This window comes from Hemibagrus wyckioides, linkage group LG25, assembly GCF_019097595.1.
Source record: "Hemibagrus wyckioides isolate EC202008001 linkage group LG25, SWU_Hwy_1.0, whole genome shotgun sequence".
NCBI lineage: Eukaryota > Metazoa > Chordata > Actinopteri > Siluriformes > Bagridae > Hemibagrus > Hemibagrus wyckioides.
The window spans coordinates 18,938,899-18,965,516 of record NC_080734.1 but is presented as its reverse complement, the minus strand read 5'-3'; the positions used below and the strand labels follow the sequence as shown (position 1 = coordinate 18,965,516).

The window sequence follows — 26,618 nt, the reverse complement described above, 5'->3', positions numbered from 1 at the left end:
CACAGATCTACAGATATTTGAGATTCTGATGGTCCAAAAGTGTAGACTAAACGACAGTGTCCAACAGATCATGTAACAAACCTGTCTTTCTGTCTGTTGTTAATATTCCAAACAGAACTGTTGGGTCCGGTCAGCAAAATATATCGGCTAGCGCCTGTGTCGGGAAGTTTATACTGTAATACTGCTGTAGCCGAACACAAAATTTCTATTATGCTAATAATACTATAATACAATAATAATAATAATAATAATAATAATAATAATAATAATAATAATAAACCCATTGATCAGTCGTTATGTGCTTTAGGCAGCATTGTAAGTCGGCTCTTCTATCTAAAGCTCGATTAGCTCACTGAGTTATAAGAAGATCAAACATGATCTCTAGGCAACTTTTAACATTAAATGGTATTCAACACTATGTGCTGTGGTCACCTTTTGTCCAGCACTAAACAGAGAGTCATAATCGCTGTCTTTTCTGAACTTGGACTTGGACACATTTAGTGAGTTTGTGTGATACAGACCCTCAATAAGGCGCACTATCATAGTGTTCCATAATACAGTTTACAAATCAACAGTTAAATCGTACCTTCAGCTCCTCTCCTTACATATTACCCAAGAAGGTGTGGAGAGGTGGAGAGGAGGACAGAGCGCAGTGGAACGTGTCAAGTCATGACATGGCTGACATGGTTAGGGGCAACCTATTTATACTGACACTCAATAGAGAGAGAGAGAGAGAGAGAGAGAGACCACTACTGTGTTTTTTATCTATTCATTTTGCATCCATATTGATCATTAACATCATCACGACCCTGCATGTTAACCACAGTACCAATCTCTGATCATCTACTACATCATCAACATCATCTACTACTTAATCTCAGGACCTGCAGTATATTTGGCTGCACTAACTTGATCACTTTATGCCATGAGTTACTTGTAGTTTTTTAGCTTAGCATTTGTACAGCTGTACATCGACTGAGAATAAGATTTAATAACAAATATTCAATTTCATTAACATTACAATAATGTACAAAGCCCACTGGGTACAGTAAAGACTCCCAGTGGACGTGGAGACTGGGTGGAAAGCTCTCGGAACTGCACTTGGGAAGTTATAAAGTTTAGTGTCACTGTAATGTATTGCTATCAGTTGGATGCCATTTTATAAAGACTATAAGATTCCATCCTGCTACTGAACTGTCCAGAGCTCAGGTTACTGTCCTTTGTTTTCCAGAAACATACCAGTAGGTGCACCTTCTTTGTGTGTGTGTGTGTGTGTGTGTGAGACTGCAAATGCATAGTAGCCTGCAATGGACTGGTGTCTCATCCAGGGTGTATCCCAAGTTTTTTCGGGCAGCTCTATTGTGCAGCTCTATTTGACAGTTCTGTTGGCTAGTTCTATTGGTCAGTTCTGCTGTTCAGTTCTGTTGGACAGATCTATTGAACAGTTCTACTGGACAATTCAATTGGCTAGTTTTATTGGACAGTTCTATTGAACAGCTCTACTGGACAGTTCAATTGGCTAGTTTTATTGGACAGTTCTATTGTACAGTTGTCTTAGTCAGTTCTGATGGCTAGGTCTATTGGACAGTTCTGTGTGGCTAGTTGTATTGGACATTTCTAGCTCCCTGTTTTATCTGTCTAGTAGATCTGTTGCAAGAATAAATATATTTCTTAATTGTTTACAAAATTGTGCTCACAATAGGCCCACCTAAATATTACACTCTCTCACTTACTTATTTTCACTAACTGTTAATCCTCATCAGGGCATGGGGTGAGGATACCCACTGTATGGGTTGCCAGTCCATCCAGTGAAGTATGTACACACACACACACACATTCGTACACTCATTCACACCTAGGGGAAACTGATCTAAGTCAGTCCACCTACTGGTGAGTTGAAACCGGAGAACCCATAGGAAACTCATGCAGATATGCAGAGAACATGCACAGAAACTCCACAGAAGGACTGAACTGGGGACTCTGGAGTAATGTGGCAGTGATGCTGTGTACTGTATTACAGTTTATGCTATTTCCTTGATTGGTTAAAAAGATAAAACTCTTTCTTGAATTGCAGTTGTACTAGCATGTCGCTCTATATCTGTCTCTCTTACACACACTCACACACACACATTAGGCTTAACTTAGGTCTAATACCACAGTCACATCAGAAACCTAATCGTTCATCACTGCTGGAAAAGCAAGAATCATACGAGGCATTACGTTTAAGTTTAACTAAAGAAAGTAAGCAAAATTTTTCATTTGCTTTGCTGTGAATTACAGGAACACAATAGACAATGACTATGATCTATAAGTATCTCTGTGCCATTTAAAAGATATCCAGTCACCTTCTTCCAACTGCATATGGATTTATTTGAGACAATGGAATGTTTTTGTACAGTTGTTGTATAGATTTAACACATCAACCTGTCGATTAAGCAGCACTTCTTAAACTATTAATAAAAATCCAGTTGAACTTTTGTTTGAATACGAGAGAATGGGAGCCATTTACACATTGTAGCTCTTCAGACTTCCTTCAAGGGGAACAGGTCTGGAATGGGACCAACAGGGGGCTTAACTGCCTTGCAACGTTCACGCTAAAAATAAATGTTTGCGACAGCACCTTCCAATACTGGCAGGAGAAATTGTTGGTCCTGCTGTTCAACCCCTGAGCTACAGTTGTTTCAAAGCACATCTTCTAGCCAAAAGGCAATCTCCCTGGCAGTCAACAACATATCAGGTATGCTGATGAATAGCAGGCAGGGTTTAATGGATTGCATGTTTACCAGTTATACCTGCAGGATTTTCCATTAGCTACATAGACTAAATGATTTCCATTGTTATATAAGGTGTGTTTTTTTTAAAAAAAAAAATTAAATTCCTTCTGCTATTTCCTGCTTTTTTGAAAAGGATTGGTAAGATTTCCAGCCTGAAGCAACAAAATAATAGATCTGTACCTACCTGACCAATGGCTGGGGGTTCCCTGTCACCCTGCATTCTAGAGTAATGGGACTTCCCTCCGCTACCTCTTGGCTCCTCAGCTTCTGGGTGAATCGAGGAGGAGCCATTGACCCGTCCATACTGATCTCACCAACCTGATGCTCATTCTCATCAATTTCCGACTCCATCTCTGTCTTGCCTTCAAGAGCAGCTTCTTGCTGCACTTCTGAGGAAAAAGATGCAGATGATGAAGAGGATCGAGCCTGCTGCATTGCCAATTTATAGCTCTTTGGGGACAAGTAGCCACTGTCAGGTGAGGAGGAGTCATCGTCTTCCTGGTGATCAAAGCGGCTAGACCCTTTGAAAATAGAGGAGAGCTCCTCGATGAAGGTGGCAGCCCGGCTGCAGAACTCAGAAGTGGAAGCCGCTCGTTCATTGACCTCCAGACCTCCGTGGACCAACCGGGGACGATCCTGCTTGTAAACAGGCACGCTGGGCTTGTGGTAGGCCTGCGGTTCAGGGCCTGTACGGGCCTGAGTGGTTCTGTTGAGCTGGACGCTCTGACTGGATGTAACCTTGACAGAATTAGCTTCAGCTGGATTTGATGATGCCATTGCAACAGAATTAGGCAGTGTGGTGCCTTTGGGTGGCAAATGAAGAGGTTGATTCTCTGCTGCAGTTAAATGCTGAGGGGTGGAGTTTTGGGGAGTGGGTGGGGAGTGGAGTGCTGGCTCAAACTCTTTGGGTAAAGAGGCAGGAAGTGGCAGATCAGAGTCATCACAGGGATCACCTGCATCACTCATGGCTTCTCGAGCCAGGTCCAGACTGCGGTTAATCTCGTCCTGACTTAGGAAGGCAGAGAGTTCCAGAAAATCCCCATCTCCTCCCTCGAGCTCTGCCAGGTAAACTTTGCCATCCGAGGATGCCTCCAAAAACATGCCTCTATCTCCATCCTGAGACACACCCCCTGGAGGACACGCTTCCTTTAGAAGCACTGAGCGGGGGAGTGTGTCATTCCAGCTCACATCCTGCATCCTACAATGAACAACAAGACACAGACACACAAACCAGTGTAATCATATACATTTCCACAATAAAATAAATCCAGTCTCAGGCTGTCTAACAAACACTGCACAAAAGCTCATACTGCTCGAACAGTCGATACACTCCGAGACCTTTCGTTTGCAGTTGTTGTACAGTGACTCAGACATTCCTTGGGTATTAACTAAACAGCTCTATGGGTTCAACAGTGCATCACTGGCATGCAACGATATGCCTGATCATACTCTCTCTCGCTATCATATGATCTGTTATTTCATTTCGGTCTCCTTGCATCAATGGTCAGGACAATCCTTTCCAATCAACAGCATCTAAATACCAACATGCGATCATGCACAATATACACTTCTAACTGTCTATAAAAACAGCATGATGAGCATTCACTATAAAATATAGCAGCATGATAATACTACTCACCTATACAATAAAGTCTTCTTAATGGTGGATAACATTTTACTTTACACTTTAATTTATTTAACATTACACTTCACTTTCACCTTCATAAATTAAGCATCTATGAATTTATATACAGAGTGTATTCAGTCATCCATCCATTTTCCTTAGTGTTTATCCTGCACAGCGTCTCAGGGAACATGGAGTCTATACCAGAGGACTCAAGGCACAAAGTGTGGGGGACACACTGGATGGGGTACTAACCCATCACAGGGCACAATCGGACGCAAATAGGCAATGTAGAGAGGAGAAACAGCCTACAATGCATGTCTTTGGACTGGGGGAGTAAACTAAAGTACCTGGAGGAAACACCCCCCCCAGCGTTATCTTATTCGAACATGTATTATGTGTGTATGTATTCATGTATTCGCATGTGTATATAGTTGTGTACTGGTGCATAGCTGACAGAAATGGCATACTTTTCAAACCTTTAGAGATGTGTTTATAAGATACTCAAGTGGCTTCTGAGTTATTGCTTGCTGTAATTATATAGATCACGGTCTGATTAGCCACTTAACCTGCAACATACAAAGAACATGCAAAGGACAGGATAAAGAAGGGAATCGAACCCCCAACCCTAGAGGTTTGAGGTAAACCAGCTAAAGAATAACTCCCGTATATTAACATATCAATTTATATATCAATCACGATGTCATTTGATAACAATAAAAATTCTACCTTGAACTTTACTGTAACTGTGCAATTATTTCACTCTTCTTTAACTCTCTCTGATGGGAAGACATCGTACAAGCATTTCACTACGGCATACCATGTATGGTTATGTATGTGAAAAATAACATTTGAATTTTGACAAACTTCTTCTCTGCAGAAGAAGAAGAAGAGGAAGAAGACGACGACAACGACGATGAAAATAGTTCTGTTGCATTCCAAATAAATCACTTGTTCAAAAAATGAAACTCCATCCTGCAGTCAGGGAAACATTAAAAAGAAACTGAAACAGAAAGATCTCTGAAAGATCTCATACTCATGTGTGTACAAACATAGCTGTGCATTAGTGTTTATACGATACTGCAGTGGCTTCGGACTTGCCCTAAATATATAGATCAGGGTCTGAGCAAGTGTCTTAAAACAAACACATGGCTACTATAACTTGTACCATCAGAGTAAGATACGTATGATACAGCAGATCTCCACTGTTCAAACATCTGATTCAAAGACGTTTGATTAATATAAGACCAAAGGTTAATTATGTGTGTGTGTATGTGTGTGTGTGTGTGTGTTGGGGAGCGAATGTGATGGTGTGACATTCACTCTGTCATGGCGACCTGGAGGCCAGCTGTTATTTTTAATCCCTGAGGGGTGCGTTTCACAGTTTCAGAGTCTGAACACTCCTACAGATAAAACAAACACACACTTTTCGAGCCCTATTATGTCAAATGGAAATGAAAGCATCTCTTTGGAATCGTTTAATAATTCATAGCGGAACGCTAAAAAAAAACAGATCGACAGAATGCTAAACGCTAAAAGCCGATACTGACCGATCACCTGGTGTTGTTCTTTCGTTCATTTATGACAACAATGTGTAAATATTTAAAAGGTTCTAGCTTAAAAACACACGATAATTCATTTCCTAAACTCGCAGCCAAACAAATTAAAACGTCTACTAATCACGGAAAGGACTGTCAGTCGTTCAGTGGAATTAGAGATTAATAGAGTTGAATAGAATTCAGTGGTAAAATAACACAGCAAACACCTTTATCATGTTAGTATTCAACCTAAACCCAAGCCAAGCTGGAAATATCTTTCTGTTTTTACCTTCAAATATTTATCCACAAACTTCTGTCCCACTTTGTCTGAGTCCAGGGTTTCTGAAGTGAACGTCTGTCAGTGAGGTAAAACGGAGGATTATTCCCCACTAGTGTGTATCTCTTGCGTTTTTTTCTTCCTCTCTCTCTCTCTCTCTCTCTCTCTCTCTCTCTCTCTCTCTTCCTCTCACTGTCTCTATCTATCTCTCCTGTTTTCTGCAGTCAGCCTGGAGTGTTTTACAGTGAGCTGGTCAGCGAGCTGCGCAGTGGCTGAGAGTGGCCTGCCTGCCTGCCGTCCCACCTGTCCTGAGCCCTGACCGCTCACCCGGTGCCGCTATATTTGGCCCACTGGCTCAGGTTTCACAGCCAGAGAGAGGGAAAGGAAAAGATAGAGAGGAAGCAAAAGAGAGAGAGAGAGAGAGAGAGAGAGAGAGAGAGGTGGCTCCATTCTTCTAACATAACAGATTTGACCTGTCCAGCTGACAGTAATGTGTTTTTCAGCCATAGACTCATATGCACAAATACATAAACACGTCAGTTTCCTATTTCTTTGAACCCCAGATGTGTTGTATAACATTAACAGTAGATATTGAATAAAACTCTGCCAGATGCAGAGCTGAAAGACTTTATGGAGTTACACAGACTGTATGTTTAAAGATCTTCATGTGTATAGTTGTGTTATGTCTCCAGTACCAGAAGAACCTGACTTGACAAATCACTGACTTTCTCTTTCTCAAGTTTACAAAGATTTATAAATAAAATGCAATCCCTGTATGGTCAAACTACTAATAAAACAATTTGAAAACAAATAGTAACATGTTTCAGATCGAGTTAGTTAAGGCGTTGTTTAACTGCCTAATTATGTGTTCATTATCACAATACACTAAAACATATGGACAGAAATGACCTTCCTGATGTGTGTTTTAACATGATGTGCAGTAAACCAGCTGAAATACGCTTCAGTCCATTACATTTGCTTCATAATTTGTGATTCTTTTGTAATACAGGAAGACAGAGCAGGGTCATTTGAAACTTTCTGAATTAAACTATTCAATATAGAGTCATTTCCTGTCTCGTATGCATCATTTCGTCATCTGGACAGATATGACCGACCCTGACCGACATCTCCAGGGTTAGGGTCCCAGTGTGTGCGGAGTTTATATTAAAACTGTTCTTTGAGGGTGTCCTCCAGGTTCTCTGGTTTCCTCCACCAGTCTAAAGACATGCTGGTCTTTTAAAGTCTAAATGCTGGTTGGTTCACTAAATTGTTTGTGGCATGTGAATTGGGTGTGTGAGTGTCCAGTGTGTCCCCTGTCTTATGCCCTGAGTCCCATGGGATAAACTCCAGGTTCTTAGTGATCCTCATGTAGGATAAACACTACAGGAAAATGCAGGGGTGGATGGATGGATGGATGGATTGATGATTTCATTGATGGATGGATTCATGATTGGATGGACGGACAGATGGATGGATGGATGAATGGATGGATGGATGGATGGATGATTTCTTGGATGGCTGGATGGATGGATTAATGATTGGATGGATGGATGGATGGATGGATGATTTCATGGATGGCTGGATGGATGGATTAATGATTGGATGGATGGATAGATGGATGGATGAATGGATGAACGGATTGATGGATGGATTAATGATTTCATTGATGGATGGATTCATGATTGGATGGATGGACAGATGGATGGATGAATGGATGGATAGATGGATGGATGGATGGATGGATGATTTCTTGGATGGCTGGATGGATGGATTAATGATTGGATGGATGGATGGATGGATGATTTCATGGATGGCTGGATGGATGGATTAATGATTGGATGGATGGATAGATGGATGGATGAACGGATGGATGGATTGATGGCTGGATGGATGGATTGATTGATGAATAGATGGATTGATGGATGACCAACCCTGATATTGAAATAGAACACCAAATTTCTTAATTTCTAACATGAAGCAAAGAAAATCTGCTTTAAAATGATTAACTGCATTGCAGAAATTTGGACCTGAGAGTAAAAATGTGACAAAGTTTTAAGAACTGTTAGCCACATTGCTATGTCCATTCACGCCTCCTGCCAAGACCATAATTGTTTTGTGCGTCTATTTCTATAAATATGATATAGGTGTAAAATGAACAGATGACCAGTGAATAAAACGTAGCTAGAGTGTAAACAGATATGTGTGTGGGAGCAGTTATACAATCACATGCTGATTATGACATCACATCAATGGATCATTTACTAAATACTGATACAACACACTGTTTAGACTATATATATATATATATATATATATATATATATATATATATATATATATATATATAGTCTACTGAATCTCACTTCATCTGGCTCTCTGCTGCTCTGCTCTGAGCCGGTGGGTCAGTTTGACTTTGCACTGAGTGACATGAAGCCAGTTTTTAAATTAGCAGGGGAAACGGGAGCCTGTCTGCTGTTTAATGATGCCTGACTGGTTGCAGAAGTGTTTGAAAGTGACTGTGGGTCTGTGTGAGTCGGAGAGAGAAGCAGCAAGGCTCTATTTAAGGGCCCTTATCATATTCGCTGCTGAACGTCTGACAGCTCCGAGCTATTCCCGTTTCCCAACAATCCACTGATTACAGTTAAGCCATTCTGACTGGATAGAGAGGAATGTCTAGCATGAGAGCTTTATCAGAGTGTGTCGTTTGTGTCATGTCACAAACACGACTTGCAGTGATTTAATCAGCCTCGTTTATCAGCCTGAATATGAACAGATTTATTTATAAATCATTAATATGAGTCTTTACATGAGAAATTTGGTATTCGTGAAAATCCTTCACATTTAAAACAATGTTTGTGCTCCTGAGAGTGTGTAAATTTACTCATAAGACTAGCTAACTTTACCGACTTTTTTACTTTTTCATCTGCAATTATATTTTCCTAATATACTGTTGAGTTTAATTCATTTATTTTTGTTACATATACATTGTTCAGCAGACCTCCTTGTTCAGAACGACTTATATAAGAGCTCTGAACTCATTATCAAAAACACTTCCTCATGCTAACTCAATTGGTCAGAGAGTATGATTTAGGGAAAATCAATCATTTTACATGATTAGCATTAATTAAACACCTCAGCTGACAAGATGTAGCACTTGCTTGTTATTATTATTATTATTATTATTATTATTATTATTATTATTATTATTATTATTATTATTATTATTATCATTATTATTATTATTATTATTACAGGGCAGCATGGTGGCTTAGTGGTTAGCACCTCACAGTAAGAAGGTCCTGGGTTCGAATCCCGGGTTTGAACAGGCTGGGGCCTTTCTGTGTGGAATTTGTATGTTGCCTGTGTGGGTTTACTCCGGGTACTCCGGTTTCCTCCCACCGTCCAAAAACATGCACATTAGGTTGATTGGTAATTCTAAATTGCCAGTGAGTGTGATTGTGTGTGGTTATCTGTCTATGATATGTGGCCCTGTGATGGACTGGTGACCTGTCCAGGGTGTACCCCTGCCTTTTACCCAATGTGTGCTGGGATAGGCTCCAGCAGACCCCCATGACCCTAATTAGGAATAAAGGATGGATGTATTATTATGTTTTTTTATTTCCATAGTAGTGAGTCTTACAGAATTTACCCTGATTGTTCATTTTAGCTCCCAGTAGTCTGTGCACTTGACCTTTTATGGACTTTTGTGGGTGTCACTATATGCAAATAAGCTTCATCAGGATCAAAATAATTATGCGAGTACAAAGAAAATCCATGTTTCAGTGGCTTACACAAACACTTTCACACTTGAACTGTAAAGAAGCTTAATAAATATGACCCAGGGAGTGCATTTGGAGTTATTGGGCATCACGTATTGGGACACCCCTCCAAATCAGTGAATTCAGGTGTTGTTTCTCAGGGGTTGGGCTCGGCCCCTTAGTTCCAGTGAAAGGAACTCTTAATGCTTCAGCTTCATACCAAGACATTTTGGACAATTTCATGCTCCCAGCTTTGTGGGAACAGTTTGGAGATGACCCCTTCCTGTTCCAACATGACTGCACACCAGTGACCAAAGCAAGGTCCATAAAGACATTGATGAGTGAGTTTGGTGTGGAGGAACTTCACAGAGTCCTGACCTCAACCCCATAGAACACCTTTGGGATGAATTAGAGTGGAGACTGTGAGTCAGGTCAAAATTGAGACGTCTGCCTTTAAATGCACATTAATGTAATATGGAGTTGTCTCCCGCCCTTTACAGTTATAACAGCTTCAACTCTTCTGGGAAGGATTTCCACAAGGTTTAGGAGTGTGTTTATGGGAATTTTTGACCATTCCTCTAGAAGTGCATTTGTGAGGTCAGGCACTGATGTTGGACGAGAAGGTCTGGCTCACAGTCTCAGCTCTAATTCATCCCAAAGGTGTTCTATCAAGTTGAGGTCAGGACTCTGTGAAGTTCCTCCACACCAAACTCACTCATCCATGTCTTTATGGACCTTGCTTTGTGTCATGTTGGAACAGGTTCCCCCAAAGCTGGGAGCATGAAATTGCCCAAAACGTCTTGGTATGAAGCTGAAGCATTAAGAGTTCCTTTCACTGGAACTAAGGGGCCGAGCCCAACACCTGAAATACAACACCTGAACTCAATGATCTGGAGGGGTGTCCCAAAACTTTTGGCAACATCATGTATTTGCTCTTTAATTTTAATATAAAATAAATTAATTAAAATTAATTTAATTTCAAACAACTCTTTAATTCCAGTTTGTGTAGACCTCAGTATCAAACCAGTCAGGGTGCCAACTGGAAAATTCCGAGTTCCCAGTTGTCGTGAACGCGAACATAAAAATGTAAACCACGTTGTTTGGAAGTTGTGCAGCGAGTTTGACTAGTTTGTCCCTTTTCAGTTTCCGTAGCTAACGTTTGACTAGCGGGTAAAGGAGAATTCCGATTGGTCAGCGCGCACTATGACCACAGTTTCGAGGAAGTCTGACCAGAAAGATCCAATGTGTTCAAAATAATAGAAGAAGCAAATGTCCGAGCATCACTTCAGATGGTTTACTTTACGAATGTTTCATCTCTCGTGATGTGTGCTGTGTGTTAAGTGAGTTCTGACCGCAGCACTGATAAACACGGCTAATCGAGCCTAGCACGAAGCTACAGGTCTGAGTGTCCGAGTTCGGTTCCGTCCAAAGTGGTCCAGGATGCGAGCTTTCCGGCAAGTGGGAGAGAAGCAGCTCCCGAACCCTGTCCTCTACATGGCCTGGTCTCCAAAGAGGGATCTGATCGCCCTGGCCAACACTGCCGGCGAGGTGAACACACACACACACACACACACACACACTGCAGCTAGTGTTCTGTTACATCCTCCTGAAAGTGTCTGGACACCTGACCATCACACCCAAATGTATGTATGCCCCTCAAACTAATTCCAGCATGACGATGCCCCTGTACACAAAGCACAGAGCTCCATGAAGACATGGTGTAGAGGTTAATGTTGTAGTGGAAGAACTGGAGTGTCCTGCACTGAGCCCTGACTCTGACTCTGACTCAACCCCACTGGGATGAACTGGAACACCGACTGAACCCCAGACTGCCTCAGTGGAAAACCTTCCCAGAAGAGAAGAGTGGAGAATGTTATAGGAGCAAAAATCTGGAATGGGGTTTTCTAAAAGCTTATAAGAGTGTGATGGTCAGGGGTGCACATACTTTTGTACTTTTGTAGTGTGTCATATCAGCAAATGTCAGGGTAGATTCAGAAATCTGGTAAGACTGAAAAAAAATGAACAGACGGCTAATCTTAATTTTAATAACATTAATTTGTACAGAAAAGCCTGAATGCGTGGCCATAACATGAACTCTATAAGCTTTCACACTATGGCTGGGTGATCTATTGTGAGAGAAATATTATATCATGATAGTTTAAGGTGTTTCTACAGTAAACAGAGAGGTATAAGTAGGTTTGCTCAAGCAGTGCTGTAATTAAATAAAAATAAACAAGTAAATAAACAATAAGAAGAAGAGGAAGAAAAAGAAGAATTAATTAAAAAAAATCTGCTATGATCCCAATATAATGTCTACAAAATATTTAATTTTTAAAAAAATATAAAATAAAACAGGAAAGCAGTAAAAAATCTGTAAATATTTTAACATAACCTAAAGTTTTTCATAAATTTTTTAAATATACGTTTGTCACAATATTGATATATTACATTGTCATGTTTCCTAATTCTACAATCTAGAAAAACACACAGCAGCAGCAGAGCATGTGAAGAAAATCTTTCTGTCTGTCATTGACTCTCTGATACGATTCTCCTCTGTAACTCTCTTTAATCCTTATTTTCAGCTTCTGCTGCATCGGCTTGCTAATTTTCAGCGTGTCTGGAGTTTAGCGCCAAATGAAAACACAGGAAAAGAGATCACGTCCCTGGCCTGGAGGCCTGATGGCAAAAGTAAGCTTATTAAGGTTCTTCATTTCAGATCTTTTTGTGTTCAGGATGTAGAGCTCAGAGGACGTGTTCCACGAGTCTTTAAAGTGTTGCACTGATCTGATGGTAGCCTTCAGTGTCAGATGATATCACGTGTCATTTGTCTTGATATCTAGCTTTTGTAGAGTGAAACTGTGTTTAACAGCCTGGTAACTCTATATGGAACATAATTCTGTCAAATGCAGTCTAACACACTAAAAACCATCATGATCTGTTTTACTGGGAAAGACGAACAGGACTGTCGATCTGCTGTCTGTATGCGTTGTCTGTCTTTGTTAATCACACGGATATACTCTGTATATATATCACGTGTATACTCTGGCGTCTAGTGTATGAGTTTTAGAAGAGTCGTATCATCTCTAATGGAACATTAACAGTTTTTTAATAACCAGAACAATAAGCCGTTTCCTAATCAATGGCAAATGACATCAAGCGCACGAGGTGGGATATGTGAAGAAAAGAATTTCACATTGTAATGTACACCAATCAGGCATAACATTATAACCACCTGCTTAATATTGTGTTGGTCCCCCTTTTGTTGCCAAAACAGCCCTGACCCGTCGAGGCATGGTCTCCACTAGATCCTGAAGGTGTGCTGTGGCACCTAGATGTTAGCAGCAGATCCTTTAAGTCCTCTAAGTTGCGAGGCCCCACCTCTCAACTTACATGACTTCAAAGATACTTACAGGTCTTAAAGGACTTACAAGACCTAAAGGACGGTTTTGATAGATACTGACCACTGCAGATCGGGAACACCCTACAATAGCTGCAGTTTTGGAGATGCTCTGATCCAGTGGTCTAGCCATCACAATTCGTCCCTTCGTCAAACTCTCTCAAATCCTTACACTTGTCCATTTTTCCTGCTTCTAACATCAACTTTGAGGACAAAATGTTCACTTGCTGCCTAATATATCCCACCACTAACAGGTGTCATGATGAGGAGATCATCAGTCTTATTCACTTCACCTGGCAGTGGTCATAATGTTATGCCTGATCTGTGTATATAGAGGCTTCTTCTTCGAAATCTGATCTTGTCTGATCTCTCGTACTCAGAGAGATGAATGAATTGCAGCAGTAGAGCTCTGATATGGATGTAATATTGAAAATCCAGTCCCTGTTGCTTCTGTAATGTTTCTCTGTTGTTGTTGTTGACAGTCTTGGCGTTCAGTGTGGGCGACACCAAGCAGGTGGTCCTGTGTGATGCCGAGAAGGCGGAGATCCTCCACCTGTTTCCTGTCGACTGCCCCGTGTCCTGCATGCACTGGACGGAAGTGCAGAGTGACAGCAAGTCCGTCTTTTCTGGGATTCATTCACAATGCTTGTTTATTTTTTGTGTGTGTTTTATTGGAAGTTGTTTAAAAACTTTTTCTGCTTTTTACAGCTCATCATCATCATCCAGCGATACGGAGGACGAGTCCAGCCGTTACCTACCCAAACTACCCACGCTACCCAAGAGGTCAGTCAGTTAGTTTCGGGTGTCGGGATCAGAGCCGTGTTTTATTTGTTCTAAAGCGATATAAGAATAATTCACTCAATTATATTCTATGTTTTCAGCTACAGCTCATCGTCCAAGATATTTAGGTGGGTGGAAAATGTTGGTGTTTCTTCTGTAGCGTAAGTAAGGAGGGAATTACAACCTGACACACAGTTATAGGAAAATACTCAACATTATTGGATGAGGTCACGTTTCACCAGGAGCTGCTCTGTGACCTTTAACAACATACTTGTACTGTTTATTAGCCATTTATAGTGTAATATAACAACATTACTATTATTATTGTTATTATACTATTTTGAATTATTGACATGGGTATTATATTTTGCAGCTATAACCTGTAATTCATAACCTGCTGTTTTTTAATTGTTCATTTGAAAAAGCCTGGAAAACACAAATAGCCTTTCTGACCAGTCAGGGTCAAGAAGTCTAGTGTGCTGGAGTACGTTGTTGTGCTCCACCGTATAGTGCTGTACCCTTCTATGTGCCACATGTACACCTGCTGTGTGTGTTGTACTGTATGTGTGTGTGTGTGTTGTACAGTATTGTAGTGTACTGTATGTGTGTGTGTGTACAGTATTGTGTATGTCCTCATACATGTTTTCTTTTGCAGTGAAGAGAAATCTGATGAAGTCACTAACCTGCTGGGGGAAGTCAGGTCAGCAGTGGGATTTTATTTCCTGCTTTCTTAACTCCAAATCCTCCTCCTCCTCACTGATGTGTCCTCACATGTGTTACAGGTTCAACATCCTGGTGGTGGGCGGGCCGTCTGGATTTGTGGAGCTTTACGCGTATGGCCTGTATAAGATCGCCACGCTGAATGGAGTGAGACTTTGTCTAATCTTCATCACTTTGTGTACTTTGTCTTTATGGACCTGTAGGGGATAAAAAGACTAAAAAGTCATAATTCTCTCTCTGTGTCTCTCAGATCACTGGAACATGTCGTAGTCTGTGTCTGTCCAGTGACCTCAAATCTCTCTCAGTCATAACGGAGATAAGATCCACCAACAGGAACTCTGAGATCCAGTACATCCAGGTGAGTGATCTCCAGCATTGTACGCTTCAGTCTCTTCAATATTTCTGTTTGTTTTTAATATAGATAAGAGAACAGGAGTCTTGTCATAGATATATTTCAGCAGGTGTGTGTGTGTGTGTGTGTGTGACATGATCTGAAAGTTGATGTTAGAAACATGACTGCAAATGAAAAACCTGGATGATGTGTAGTTGTACAAGGCAGCATGACAAAATAAAAAAAATCACACACTGCAAATCTTAAAATCTTTCTACAATACACAGGATGTGTCAAAAATATATATAGTGAGTCGGTCTTTCTTTCTTTTTGTCAGTCTGTTTTTCTTTCTTTTTCATTTATTTATTTATTTAGAATTTGCTGATTTATTTATTTATTTTATTATTTATTTATTTGGAATTTGTTGATTTTATTTATCTATTTTTATTTTATTATTTATTTATTTAGAAATTGCTGATTAATTTATTTTTATTTTATTATATTTTTATTTTATTATATTTTTATTTATTTATTTATTTATTTACTTACTTACTTACTTACTTACTTACTTATGTATGTATATATGTACTTATACATATATGTATTTACTGTGTGTGTGTGTGTGCTGATCACTCGGCCCCTAATGTGTTATGGTTTAAGTGTGTTAGTGTGTTGGTCCAGTTCACAGACTTAATGTACAGGAAGTGAGGTAAAGGATGATGTCTGTGATTAAACACTGCTCATGTGCTTGCATTAAGTCTGAAGATGCTCCGTTTTCTTTATTCAGTTGGACACAGGTCTCCTGTCCTCATGCCTCCCAGAGCTGACCAGGATGGCACGTAAATTCACGCACATCTCCACCCTCATCCAGGTTCAGATTTCAGCATTATATATGATATCTATCTCATATGTATAAGTTCAGAAACAGCAGCTGTTGTTTTATATTTAGCAGTGTACATGTAAAGCTGATCTCTTTTCTCTCTGTCTGTATCTGTGTCTCTCTTTCAGTACCTGCGTCTGTCTCTCACCTGTATGTGCGAGGCCTGGGAGGACATCCTCATGCAAATGGACCTCCGCCTCACCAAATTCGTCCAGGTCCGATTCCGCTGTCCTTATGCCTGGATATCATCACTGACCAGTCTATAAACATTCTGCTATCTTATAATAGTAGTTTGAGCGTTGAGTCCAGCTTCTGCTGTTTTTGCAGGAAAAGAACACAAGCACGCAGGTTCAAGATGAGTTCTTGGAGCTGTTGCTATGGGGACATGCCAGGTACAGACACTGGAGATCAGATACACAGTCTAATCTGATGGTATTGTGGATGCCAGATACACAGATACAGACTACAGAATTATTTTTTTAACAAGTATTCAGCTAGATTGTGTAATAGTACTTCGAACAGATGTTGATAAATACATTTTGTTTCATATTCATTGCCATTTAGAGCGACAAAAGTGAGAGTTCTCCATGAGTCCTGAGATGAGGAAGAAAAGGGGGCGGGGTTTCTAATCAGCATCAGTTATAGGAGATTATAACCCATGCACAGTGTAGAGATGATAAAGTAAGGAATAACACACGAGAGAAGTGCATTATTTACAAGTAACAGCACAGTCTTGGTCTAGAGTGTGTTATAACACTTATTATATACCATAGCCATTATTACTGAAGCACATGTCACACTTTTTAATGGTTTTAATTCGATTTAATATTGTGGAACATCTGGGCGGTTACTTCCTAGTAAAAGAAACATTCTCTCTCTCTCTCTCTCTCTCTCTCTCTCTCTATCTTTATCTCTTTCCCTCTCTCTCTCTCTATCCCCCCCTCTCTCTCTCTCTCTCTCTCTCTCTCTAAAGCTTGTCATTTTACAGAGAAACTAAAAAGCATAAATTCCTCTGTGCTGAGAAGCACCATGACTGATACTAAGCGCCACATAACATAAACATAAATGTCAGACAAATACCATCTGTCAAAAACAAAGTCATTATTATTATTTTAATTAATAGTATTATTTTATTTATTATTATGATGATTATTATTATTTATTTATTTTTAAATACAACCATTTTTTGAAAACTTGCTTATTAATAAGCTTGGATTGAATGGAGGATGTTCTATATAAGTCCCTCTAAGCTCTTTTGGTGTGATTTGAAAAGATATATAATTCTGTACATTTACCAGAAAATGAAATGATGTAGCACTTACCAAAGCTTCTGGGTTGAAAAAGCTAATTTGATTCACATATGCCAAGATATATTCCATGACCGGCTAAATGTTGTGAAATTATTATTATTATTATTTTTTGTGTTTATTTGGTCGAATTTTACCTCTAAAGCTTGAGCTTGTGGTCACACTCAGGTTTAATTTACAGTGTAAATATGCCGTTATTATCCTGCATTAGCGTTAACTGTCCAACAGGGGGCACTGTGTGACAGGAACACACAGCCACTGAAATACATTTGGTCATTTTTTTTTTTCTTTCTTTCTTTCAGCCCTGAACTGCAAGCCCTCCTCATGAATCAGCTGACCGTCAAAGTAAGCCTGGAGATTTTAATGTTCTTTGCCACGTGTTTTCTTGTTCTTCTTTCACCCAATGCATGAGCTCTGAAAGAGTAACGATTTGATCAGACATCTTTCAAACTCGATTGTTTCACTGACTAACCTTGTGTGTATGTATTTCCGTGTCTGTTTACCACTGGAAGGGTTTGAAGATGTTGGGCCAGTCCATTGAGTCGTCTTACTCCAGCATCCAGAAGCTGGTTATCAGTCACTTACAGAGGTATCCAGCTGTGAAGCAACAGGAGAAACACCTGAGAAGCTTAACACATTACTTTATGGATGGATGGATGGATGGATAGATAGATAGATAGATGGGTAGATAGATGAATGGATAGATTGGTGGATGGGTAAATAGATAGATAGATAGATAGATAGATAGATAGATAGATAGATAGATAGATAGACACATCTCTCCCCTTCACAGTTACCCCTCCACCAATTAAAGGCTATCACTTGCTCCCTCTGAGACAGGTGAAATCCATCCAACACATATCTATTCACTCTGCTCCTCATGCTGGATCAGAGTGCAGTGTAACACACTCTCTCAGAGGACATCGCCGTCAGCCCTCTTCCTCATACAGGAGCTCTCACACACACACACACACACACACACCAGTGATGGACAAGTATCTGTAGTATCGCTGTGAGTGTCAGGAGAGAGAGAGAGAGAAATTAGTAAAATGATCCCCTGATTTTTATGTCTCCATTGTCCTGTCTGTGCTCTGTGGTGATTAACATGTGTGTTCTCCGTGTCAGTGGTTCAGAGGCTTTGCTGTATCATCTGAGTGAGGTGAAAGGCATGGCTTTGTGGAAGCAGAAGTTTCAGCCTCTTGGTTTGGACTCTGCAGCTATAGAAGGTAAAGGAGATCTGTTTATAATAACATAAAGTATCAACACAACTGATGTCCAAATGGCATAAAAACAAGAAATCTTTTGTTGTCTCTTCTAGATGCCATCACAGCTGTAGGTTCCTTCACTCTAAAGGCTAGTGAACTCTTACAGTAAGTCTCAGCATGTGGCCACCACATGTTCCTCTGCTATGCTGTGCATTAAAATCGGCTCATAAATGTGTCAAACTGTTCAGCATCTCCATTGTGTGTGTGTGTGTCTTTTTCCTTTCCAGAGTGATCGATAAAAGTATGAAGAATTTTAAGGCCTTTTTCCGATGGCTCTATGTTGGTAAGTGTGTGTGCGTGCGTGTGTGTGTGTTTCTTTTTAATACTTGAAAATGAACCATGACTGAGTTTGTAATCCTGGGTTGGTTTGTTTGTTCCTGGTAAGCAATGCTTCGCATGTCCGAAGATCACGTCCCTGCAGAACTAAACAAGGTGAGAGACTGCTTAATGAGAATAAATAAAGTCTGTGGTGCAGTGATAGGAGGGATGCAGTGATGGAATGCAGTGGTTGCATGCTGTGATGGGATGCAGTGATCACATGCGATGATGGGAGGGATGCGGTGATAGGAGGGATGCAGTGATTGGATACAGTGATGGGATACAATGATGGATACAGTGATACAGGGTTGCAGTGATGGATACTGTGATTAGATACAGTGATTGGATACAGTGATGGGATACAATGATGGATACAGTGATACAGGGTTGCAGTGATGGATACTGTGATTAGATACAGTGATTGGATGCAGTGATTGGAGGGATGCAGTGATACAGGGTTGCAGTGATGGATACTGTGATTAGATACAGTGATTGGAGGGATGCAGTGATACAGGGTTGCAGTGATGGATACTGTGATTAGATACAGTGATTGGAGGGATGCAGTGATACAGGGTTGCAGTGATGGATGCAGTGATTAGATACAGTGATTGGAGGGATGCAGTGATTGGATACAGTGATTGGAGGGATGCAGTGATACAGGGTTGCAGTGATGGATACTGTGATTAGATACAGTGATTGGAGGGATGCAGTGATACAGGGTTGCAGTGATGGATACTGTGATTAGATACAGTGATTGGAGGGATGCAGTGATACAGGGTTGCAGTGATGGATGCAGTGATTAGATACAGTGATTGGAGGGATGCAGTGATTGGATACAGTGATTGGAGGGATGCAGTGATACAGGGTTGCAGTGATGGATACTGTGATTAGATACAGTGATTGGAGGGATGCAGTGATACAGGGTTGCAGTGATGGATACTGTGATTAGATACAGTGATTGGAGGGATGCAGTGATACAGGGTTGCAGTGATGGATGCAGTGATTAGATACAGTGATTGGAGGGATGCAGTGATTGGATACAGTGATTGGAGGGATGCAGTGATACAGGGTTGCAGTGATGGATACTGTGATTAGATACAGTGATTGGAGGGATGCAGTGATACAGGGTTGCAGTGATGGATACTGTGATTAGATACAGTGATTGGAGGGATGCAGTGATACAGGGTTGCAGTGATGGATACTGTGATTAGATACAGTGATTGGAGGGATGCAGTGATACAGGGTTGCAGTGATGGATGCAGTGATTAGATACAGTGATTGGAGGGATGCAGTGATACAGGGTTGCAGTGATGGATACTGTGATTAGATACAGTGATTGGAGGGATGCAGTGATACAGGGTTGTAGTGATGGATGCAGTGATTGGAGGAATGCAGTGATGGGAGGGATGCAGTGATTGGATACAGTAAGCACAGTTTGACTTGCACACAGATTACCAGGAGGAGATGGAAATATTCAGGTCAGTTGGGTGCAGGGTAATGTATAGTATAAACATGGGGGTCTGTGAAATCCTTGGATTGGAATATTGTTGGCCAATAATGGACTCAAACATATATTCTTAAACATATATTCTATATTCATATAATTACTTTGACCAGAACAACTTTATTTGGGCTACTTTCTTAACAATGGCTACAATGTTCTCCCTTGAAGCTCTCACTAGCAGAGTGTGAATTTCCATTCCTCCGGCAGAACATGAATTAGTCAGAACAGAGATAAAGAGTGAAGAAGCGATGACGAGGTTTGTGTATAAATGAGTAACTTTTAACCTCGCCTGGTGTGATGAGACAGACTGATGCTGATGAAGGTGATGCTGATGAATGTGAAAGCTCTTTCCCAGTTTAAGCTTAGAATTCTCTCAAATTATGCCGTAATTAACCATAACCAGACTGGGTTATAAATGTGGAAAGGGGCGGGGCATCGTTCTGTGGAATGGGGCGGAGTCTTTAACTGTGATTTCTTCTCTTTTCACAGAATATCGATTCAGAAATAAACGTCTGGTTGAGAGAGACGAGCAATAGAAAGATATTTTCACAGTTTATTTTAGCTGAAATGCATGCACTTATTCCCTCCCCAGATGACCCAGAAGGACCTGGCGTTCGTTGCAGATTTCCTGTCTGAGCATTTTAGCGCTGTGAGTAAACACGAGTACTTTATCAAACATTAATACATTTCTTCTCAGAGTTCTGTATTGTCCACACACTTTCTTTCTTTTGTCCTAGCAGAATGAGGAGCTGTTTGATCGCAAAGGGAAGTACTTCAACGTGGAACAAGTGGGGCAGGTGAGGGCAAGTCCGGCGAGTGTGTGTCTGTGTATGGGTGTGTGTCCTGAAAAGATATTTGGCACAACCTTCTCCTTCTTCTTCTTGATACGCCTTACATCCAGTGTTTTTGGCTTCAGTGGAAGTCGAATAATATGTTCATTCACATTTTGTATGATTATATGCATTTATATTTAGTATTCATGATGTAGTCTTGCTTTTACTTTGGCACACAGTGAGGCAGATACTATAACTCTCCAGTTTTTTTCTTCTCCAGTATCTCAAAGATGAAGATGAAGATTTAGTGTCTCCCCCAAATACGGAGGGCAACCACTGGGTGACATTCGTTCAGCAGAGCACACACCTGAAAGGCAAAGACTTTTCTCTTTTTTCCCCACAAGCTAGGATTATGAATAGGAACACCTGCAGCCTTGCACATTCATACAGTTATCTGATCATGTGGAAGCGGTAGCGTAGCAGTGTGGAACATCATGCAAATGCAGGACAAAAGCTTGTGTGTTCACATCAGTGTGATGATGCATGGGGGGGATGTGATGTTGATCTCCTGAGAATTGAGTCTAAAAATCCTCTGATGTTTGATATGAACATTTAGGGTGCATTTGGTAAGATTATTATCTCTAAAAGTTCGGCATTTGAATGATTTCCTGCCTTTTTCATAAATCTCCGCCTACAGGATCTATGAATGCTAATAAAATAAAATGAATGCCATTATGATGGAAGAAAACGAATAACTATATGCATAAGTACAGAAATATATGATTTTAGGTCATTAGAGAGAATCCTTTCCTCTATTATTGATGTTTTTTTTATCTGTATGGCATTTTAGGCCATTAGAATAAGGTGGGATTAGTGTTTGGGGCTTAGTTATTGTAAAATATCTGCCTTTGTGTGATTTCTTGTCTCTCCGTGTGTGTGTGTGTACAGAGAGCCCTCTCCTGTTTCCCACCTACCCACAAAAGTCTCTGCACTTTGTGAAGAAGTTGATGGAGGGCTCCATTGAACTCTGTCTGCAAAAACCAGCTGTAAATCTATAACACACACACACACACACACACAATGCATATTTCTCACGCTCTCTCTCGCTTCAGAATTCCGAATCTAGACTCTAGAATTTTCTCATGTGTATAAAAAAAGTCACGGCTCTGTTCACGTCTCAACTGAGGAAGAAACCACATCATACACAGGCTTTGTTTTCATTCCTCTCGTTAACGTTTGCCTCAGAGTTACTGCTGATTCAGGTAGGGGTGTGTGTGGGGGTGTGTGCGTGTGTGTGTGCGTGTGTGTGTACGTGTGTGTGTACGTGTGTGTGTGCGTGTGTGTGTGTGTGTGTGTGTGTGTGCGTGCGTGTGTGCATGCTTGTAAGTGCTCTTTGGATTCTAGTCAGGCAGAAGGAACCCTTATGAGCTGAATTGCTGTAGCACCTGACAACACACACACACACATACACACAAACAAATGCACAGACGCAAACAAATCCACACACACCCACAAACAAATGCACATAAACACACAAATGTGCAAACACAAACAAGTACATACACACACACACACACCTGCTCCTATTCATCTCCTTTCTGATACACTTTTCACTCCTCTCAACACTCTATGTATTATTTACTGTCACTCACACACATTACCCATACACTGTCTCTATCTATCAATGGATTTGTTTCTGATATAAAATAAGTATTTAGTTTGTATCCTTTTTTTCCGGCTCTTTCTGTCTGAAGACGGGTTTGTTATTATTAGTGTTGTGTTTATTTCAGGTGGTGATCGGGAGCTCGGTGAAGCAGGCGGTGTGTTTGCAGCTGTACTCTATGACTGAGAGGTGACGTCTTTAACACTGTGTATTTAGAAGCTTTAAAGCCGTTGTATTGGTGAGAGATGAGCTGATGTGTGTGTGTGTGTTTTTGACAGCTCGGAGAACACACAGCGGCTGTTTGAGCTTCCCTCACTGTAAGTGTACAGCAGTAACACACTAACTACTGATTAAATCTCTATCTGAGGTGTTTTAGGATCATGGAGGTGTGTTGGACAAGTAGAACAGTCCAGATTTATCCAGATTCTGCCATCATTATCACATTAGCAATGAGAATCAGCTAACAGTACTAACCTGGTACCAGTAGCTCTGTCCTCAGCTCTGTCCTCTTATTATCAGATCATCCAGGACACACACTAAGCTAATGCCGTGTGAGAATGAGGACTCAGAGGAAGAGTAGACGCCACAGAACATGGTAGATGTAGAGTGAGAGGACAGAGTGAAGCTAGTAAGTGTGAGGAAACTGACCAAATGACCAAACTGCAGAGAAAATAGGGTGAACTAAATGATGCGTGTGTGTGTACACGATTGTGTTTTTGTGTGCGTTTGTTTGTTTGTGTGTGTATGAGTATGCGCGCATTTGTTTGTGGGTATGTATGTGTATTTGTTTTGTGTGTGTGCATTTGTGTGTGTTTGTTTGTTTGTGTGTGTGTGCGCACTTGTGTTTGTGTTTCTCCCTGTATTCTCTGATCCTGCCTCTATTTCTGTGTGTGTTAATGTCATTATTATGATCATTACTAATCATTACTTGATGATGATATTAGTTATTAATTGTTTTTCCCCTCATACAGGTGGAATGATAAAAATGCTGGGATGCACTATGTAGTGTTCTGTATGCCTGAGATGTCCACTTCCAAAATCTGCATCTTGAGGAGAGCAACAGACCCAAACAGGTGTTTTATCCCATCTCTCCTCTGACAGTACACACACACACACACTCTTTACATATACTCAGTACTAAAGCACTGTGAGGTAAAGAAGAAAAACAATCCGCAACATTCCAGTTGATGTCACTCTTGTTTGTTTGTTTGTTTAATAAGATCTATCCAAAATGGCTTAGTGGCTATCGACCTAAACGCGTCTCTCAACACCAGCGTTGATGATGAAGCGCCTGTACCTGATCATTCGTAAGTTTTATTTAAAAGTAAAAATCCATACAGATCCATAATCAGGTTAAAGTAATGGATTAATGACAATTCCTTTGGGTTGCAGTTACCGCACCTACAGTTGCTTGGATGCCCGTCTCTATGACGACGAGACGTTGACTGTGGTGTTGCAGGTCCAGGAAGAGAACGAGAACAAGCTCCGGCTTCTGGCTCAGCTTCCTCTTGGCCCTGCCCTCAGCTGTGGGGAGGAGTTTAGCTGGGACCCTGCTCTCAGGTACCTCCCATTATTTAACAGAATTCAAGAGCGTTATGTTGTACTAGAATATCTACACTGATCAGGCATAACATTATGACTGCTACCAGGTGAAGTGAATAACACTGATGATCTCCTCATCATGGCACCTGTTAGTGGGTGGGATATATTAGGCAGCAAGTGAACATTTTGTCCTCAAAGTTGATGTTAGAAGCAGGAAAAATGGACAAGCGTAAGGATTTGAGCGAGTTTGATGAAGGGCCAAATTGTGATGGCTAGACCACTGGATCAGAGCATCTCCAAAACTGCAGCTCTTGTGGGGTGTTCCCGGTCTGCAGTGGTCAGTATCTATCAAAAAGTGCTCCAAGGAAGGAACAGTGGTGAACCGGTGATAGGGTCATGGGCGGTCAAGGCTCACTGATGCACGTGAGAAGCAAAGGCTGACCTGTATGATCCGATCCAACAGACGAGCTACTGTTGCTCAAATTGCTGAAGAAGTTAATGCTGGTTCTGATAGAAAGGGGTCAGAATACACAGTGCATGGGAGGTCAGGGCTGTTTTGGCAGCAAAAGAGGGACCAACACAATATTAGACAGGTGGTCAAAATGTTATTTCTGGTCTGTGTATATATTTATTAAATAGAATGTATTTATTTTTTTCCTTTCTGCTGTTATTCTCATTATACTCACTGTGGCTCTCTGTATTTGATTGTGGAGCAGGTTGGACCAGCAGTGCGGTGAGATCCCTGTACGAGGGCTGGCATGGGGACCCATGAGCCGGGATCTAGAGAACATGAAAGCCCAGTTCGTGGCTGTGAATGGGATCCGCAAAGTGTCCTGCGTGGTAAGCAGTTTGTTAATACATATCACATGTGTAGTTGTGAGTTATTACACTGAAGTCTCTTAGGATATGAATTTCTTTCCTGATGTGTATCTTCATACACTGACCATGCAGCATGTGGAAGGTTGAGGATTACTGTGTTTATATAGAGCATATATAGTGATCATATTAAGAGTTGAGATGAAATACATCCTATAGCCCTGTTATAAACCCTGCTGTAACGACTGGACTGCCTTACAGCTTACTTTGCATGTCTGTGTGTGAATAAAAGTTCTTTCTGCAAATTCAAACAAATCTCTACTTGCTAACTCTAACTCATTATCCTAACCTCACACGTTTTGCATTTGCTTGAACCAGCTGAGTTCGAACTTGCGTCACGTCCGCGTGTTTGAGATGGATGTGGAGGACGAGGAGGAGGAAGAGCGAGCCGACGAGTCGCAGGATATCAGCTGTGACCAGGATGGACTGGTGGAGACGTCGACCAATCAGGGAACAGATGGAGAAGGAGGAGAAGTGGAGGCGTGTGAGGAGATGAGGGACGGGTCAGGGAACATCTTGGAGCAGACTTCCGGGTCAGATACACTTTGACCTTGGACATTGACATTTTGTGCCTGATTCAAACAATTGTACATGTAGTTATAAAAGAAACCAACGATAATGACAGTTTAAGGTCTAATAAAGTCCTTTATGTATATTTGTAATAAATGTACGTTACTGAAATTCTGTGTTTGCTTCTGGGAATAAAGTGATGTTTCTGAACATGGTGTACTTGCCTTTACTTTTATGTCTGTCCTGATTTATATGGTGCAGTTGTGTAGTAGAGGAATTGTACACTTATAGCTCTACACTATATAAAGTTTTGATGGACTGTGTGTGTGTGGGTGTATATCACATGTGCTTGATGAACATTCCATTCCAGATAAATTTCCCCTTTGCTGTTATAATAATCTCCACTCACCTGGGGCAATAAATACCCATATGTTCCATACACATTCTTCTGGACAAAAAGAAATCTCCAGCACCACCACCACACTGAGCACTGGGGCCCCTCAGGGCTGTGTACTCAGCCCACCTTGCTGACTCACCTCAAACACATGATCAAGTTCGGCGATGACATGACCACGGTGAGTCTCAACGGCAAGAACAATGAGTCAGGATATAGGGAGGAGGTGCAACTGCTAACAACCTGAGCCAGTATTCGTGAAAAGTCTTAGTGCAAAGAAAATTCATAGAAATGTGGGCGTTTCCACTTAATATTAAACCGAAGATCCTCGTGAAGATAAAAGTTATTCACAAACCATGGGAGGAGTAGGGAGGAGGACTCTTAAAA

The 26,618-nt window shown here is 40.9% G+C and overlaps 2 protein-coding genes across 7 annotated transcripts in view; one reads left to right on the top strand and one right to left on the bottom strand.

The window, feature by feature from the left end:
• palld (palladin, cytoskeletal associated protein) overlaps positions 1–6,509 on the bottom strand; it is a 105,470-nt gene extending 98,961 nt beyond the window's left edge. For 2 of the 3 annotated variants that reach the window (XM_058378914.1, XM_058378912.1), the window contains exons 1-2: positions 6,226–6,508; positions 2,959–3,972 (exon numbers count right to left, since the gene is read on the bottom strand). In XM_058378914.1, coding sequence (XP_058234897.1) covers positions 2,959–3,971 — 1,013 coding nt within the window. In that variant the 5' untranslated portion in view covers position 3,972; positions 6,226–6,508. Of the gene's footprint in view, positions 1–2,958; positions 3,973–6,225 lie in introns of all 3 variants that reach the window. The other variant, XM_058378911.1, reaches the window with a different exon arrangement.
• A 4,606-nt stretch (positions 6,510–11,115) lies between these two features.
• anapc4 (anaphase promoting complex subunit 4) lies at positions 11,116–26,033 on the top strand. 4 transcript variants are annotated; one of them, XM_058378919.1, is made up of 28 exons: positions 11,116–11,519; positions 12,554–12,659; positions 13,851–13,983; positions 14,077–14,151; positions 14,250–14,276; positions 14,804–14,848; positions 14,931–15,015; positions 15,119–15,226; positions 15,987–16,070; positions 16,208–16,294; positions 16,407–16,471; positions 17,689–17,731; positions 17,899–17,975; positions 18,512–18,612; positions 18,705–18,756; positions 18,879–18,934; positions 19,037–19,083; positions 21,066–21,122; positions 21,211–21,270; positions 21,527–21,620; positions 22,195–22,292; positions 23,037–23,098; positions 23,188–23,226; positions 23,881–23,982; positions 24,130–24,216; positions 24,302–24,469; positions 25,165–25,291; positions 25,646–26,033. In XM_058378919.1, the coding sequence occupies exons 1-28, from the start codon at positions 11,412–11,414 to the stop codon at positions 25,874–25,876; spliced, it is 2,424 nt and encodes an 807-aa protein (XP_058234902.1). In that variant the 5' UTR covers positions 11,116–11,411; the 3' UTR covers positions 25,877–26,033. The 4 variants fall into 4 exon arrangements, with proteins under 4 accessions (XP_058234902.1, XP_058234905.1, XP_058234903.1 ...); XM_058378922.1 differs by having other exon boundaries at positions 11,117–11,519; positions 21,214–21,270; positions 25,168–25,291; XM_058378920.1 differs by having other exon boundaries at positions 11,117–11,519; positions 21,214–21,270.
• Positions 26,034–26,618: the final 585 nt, after the last annotated feature.

Bases quoted from the DNA above. Each gene is read 5' to 3' on its own strand.
- anapc4 (XM_058378919.1), top strand. From the start codon at position 11,412: ATGCGAGCTTTCCGGCAAGTGGGAGAGAAGCAGCTCCCGAACCCTGTC. The intron at 18,613-18,704 runs GTAAAGGAGATC...TGTCTCTTCTAG, and splicing joins GGACTCTGCAGCTATAGAAG to ATGCCATCACAGCTGTAGGT. The intron at 19,084-21,065 runs GTGAGAGACTGC...TTCCCTCCCCAG, and splicing joins TCCCTGCAGAACTAAACAAG to ATGACCCAGAAGGACCTGGC.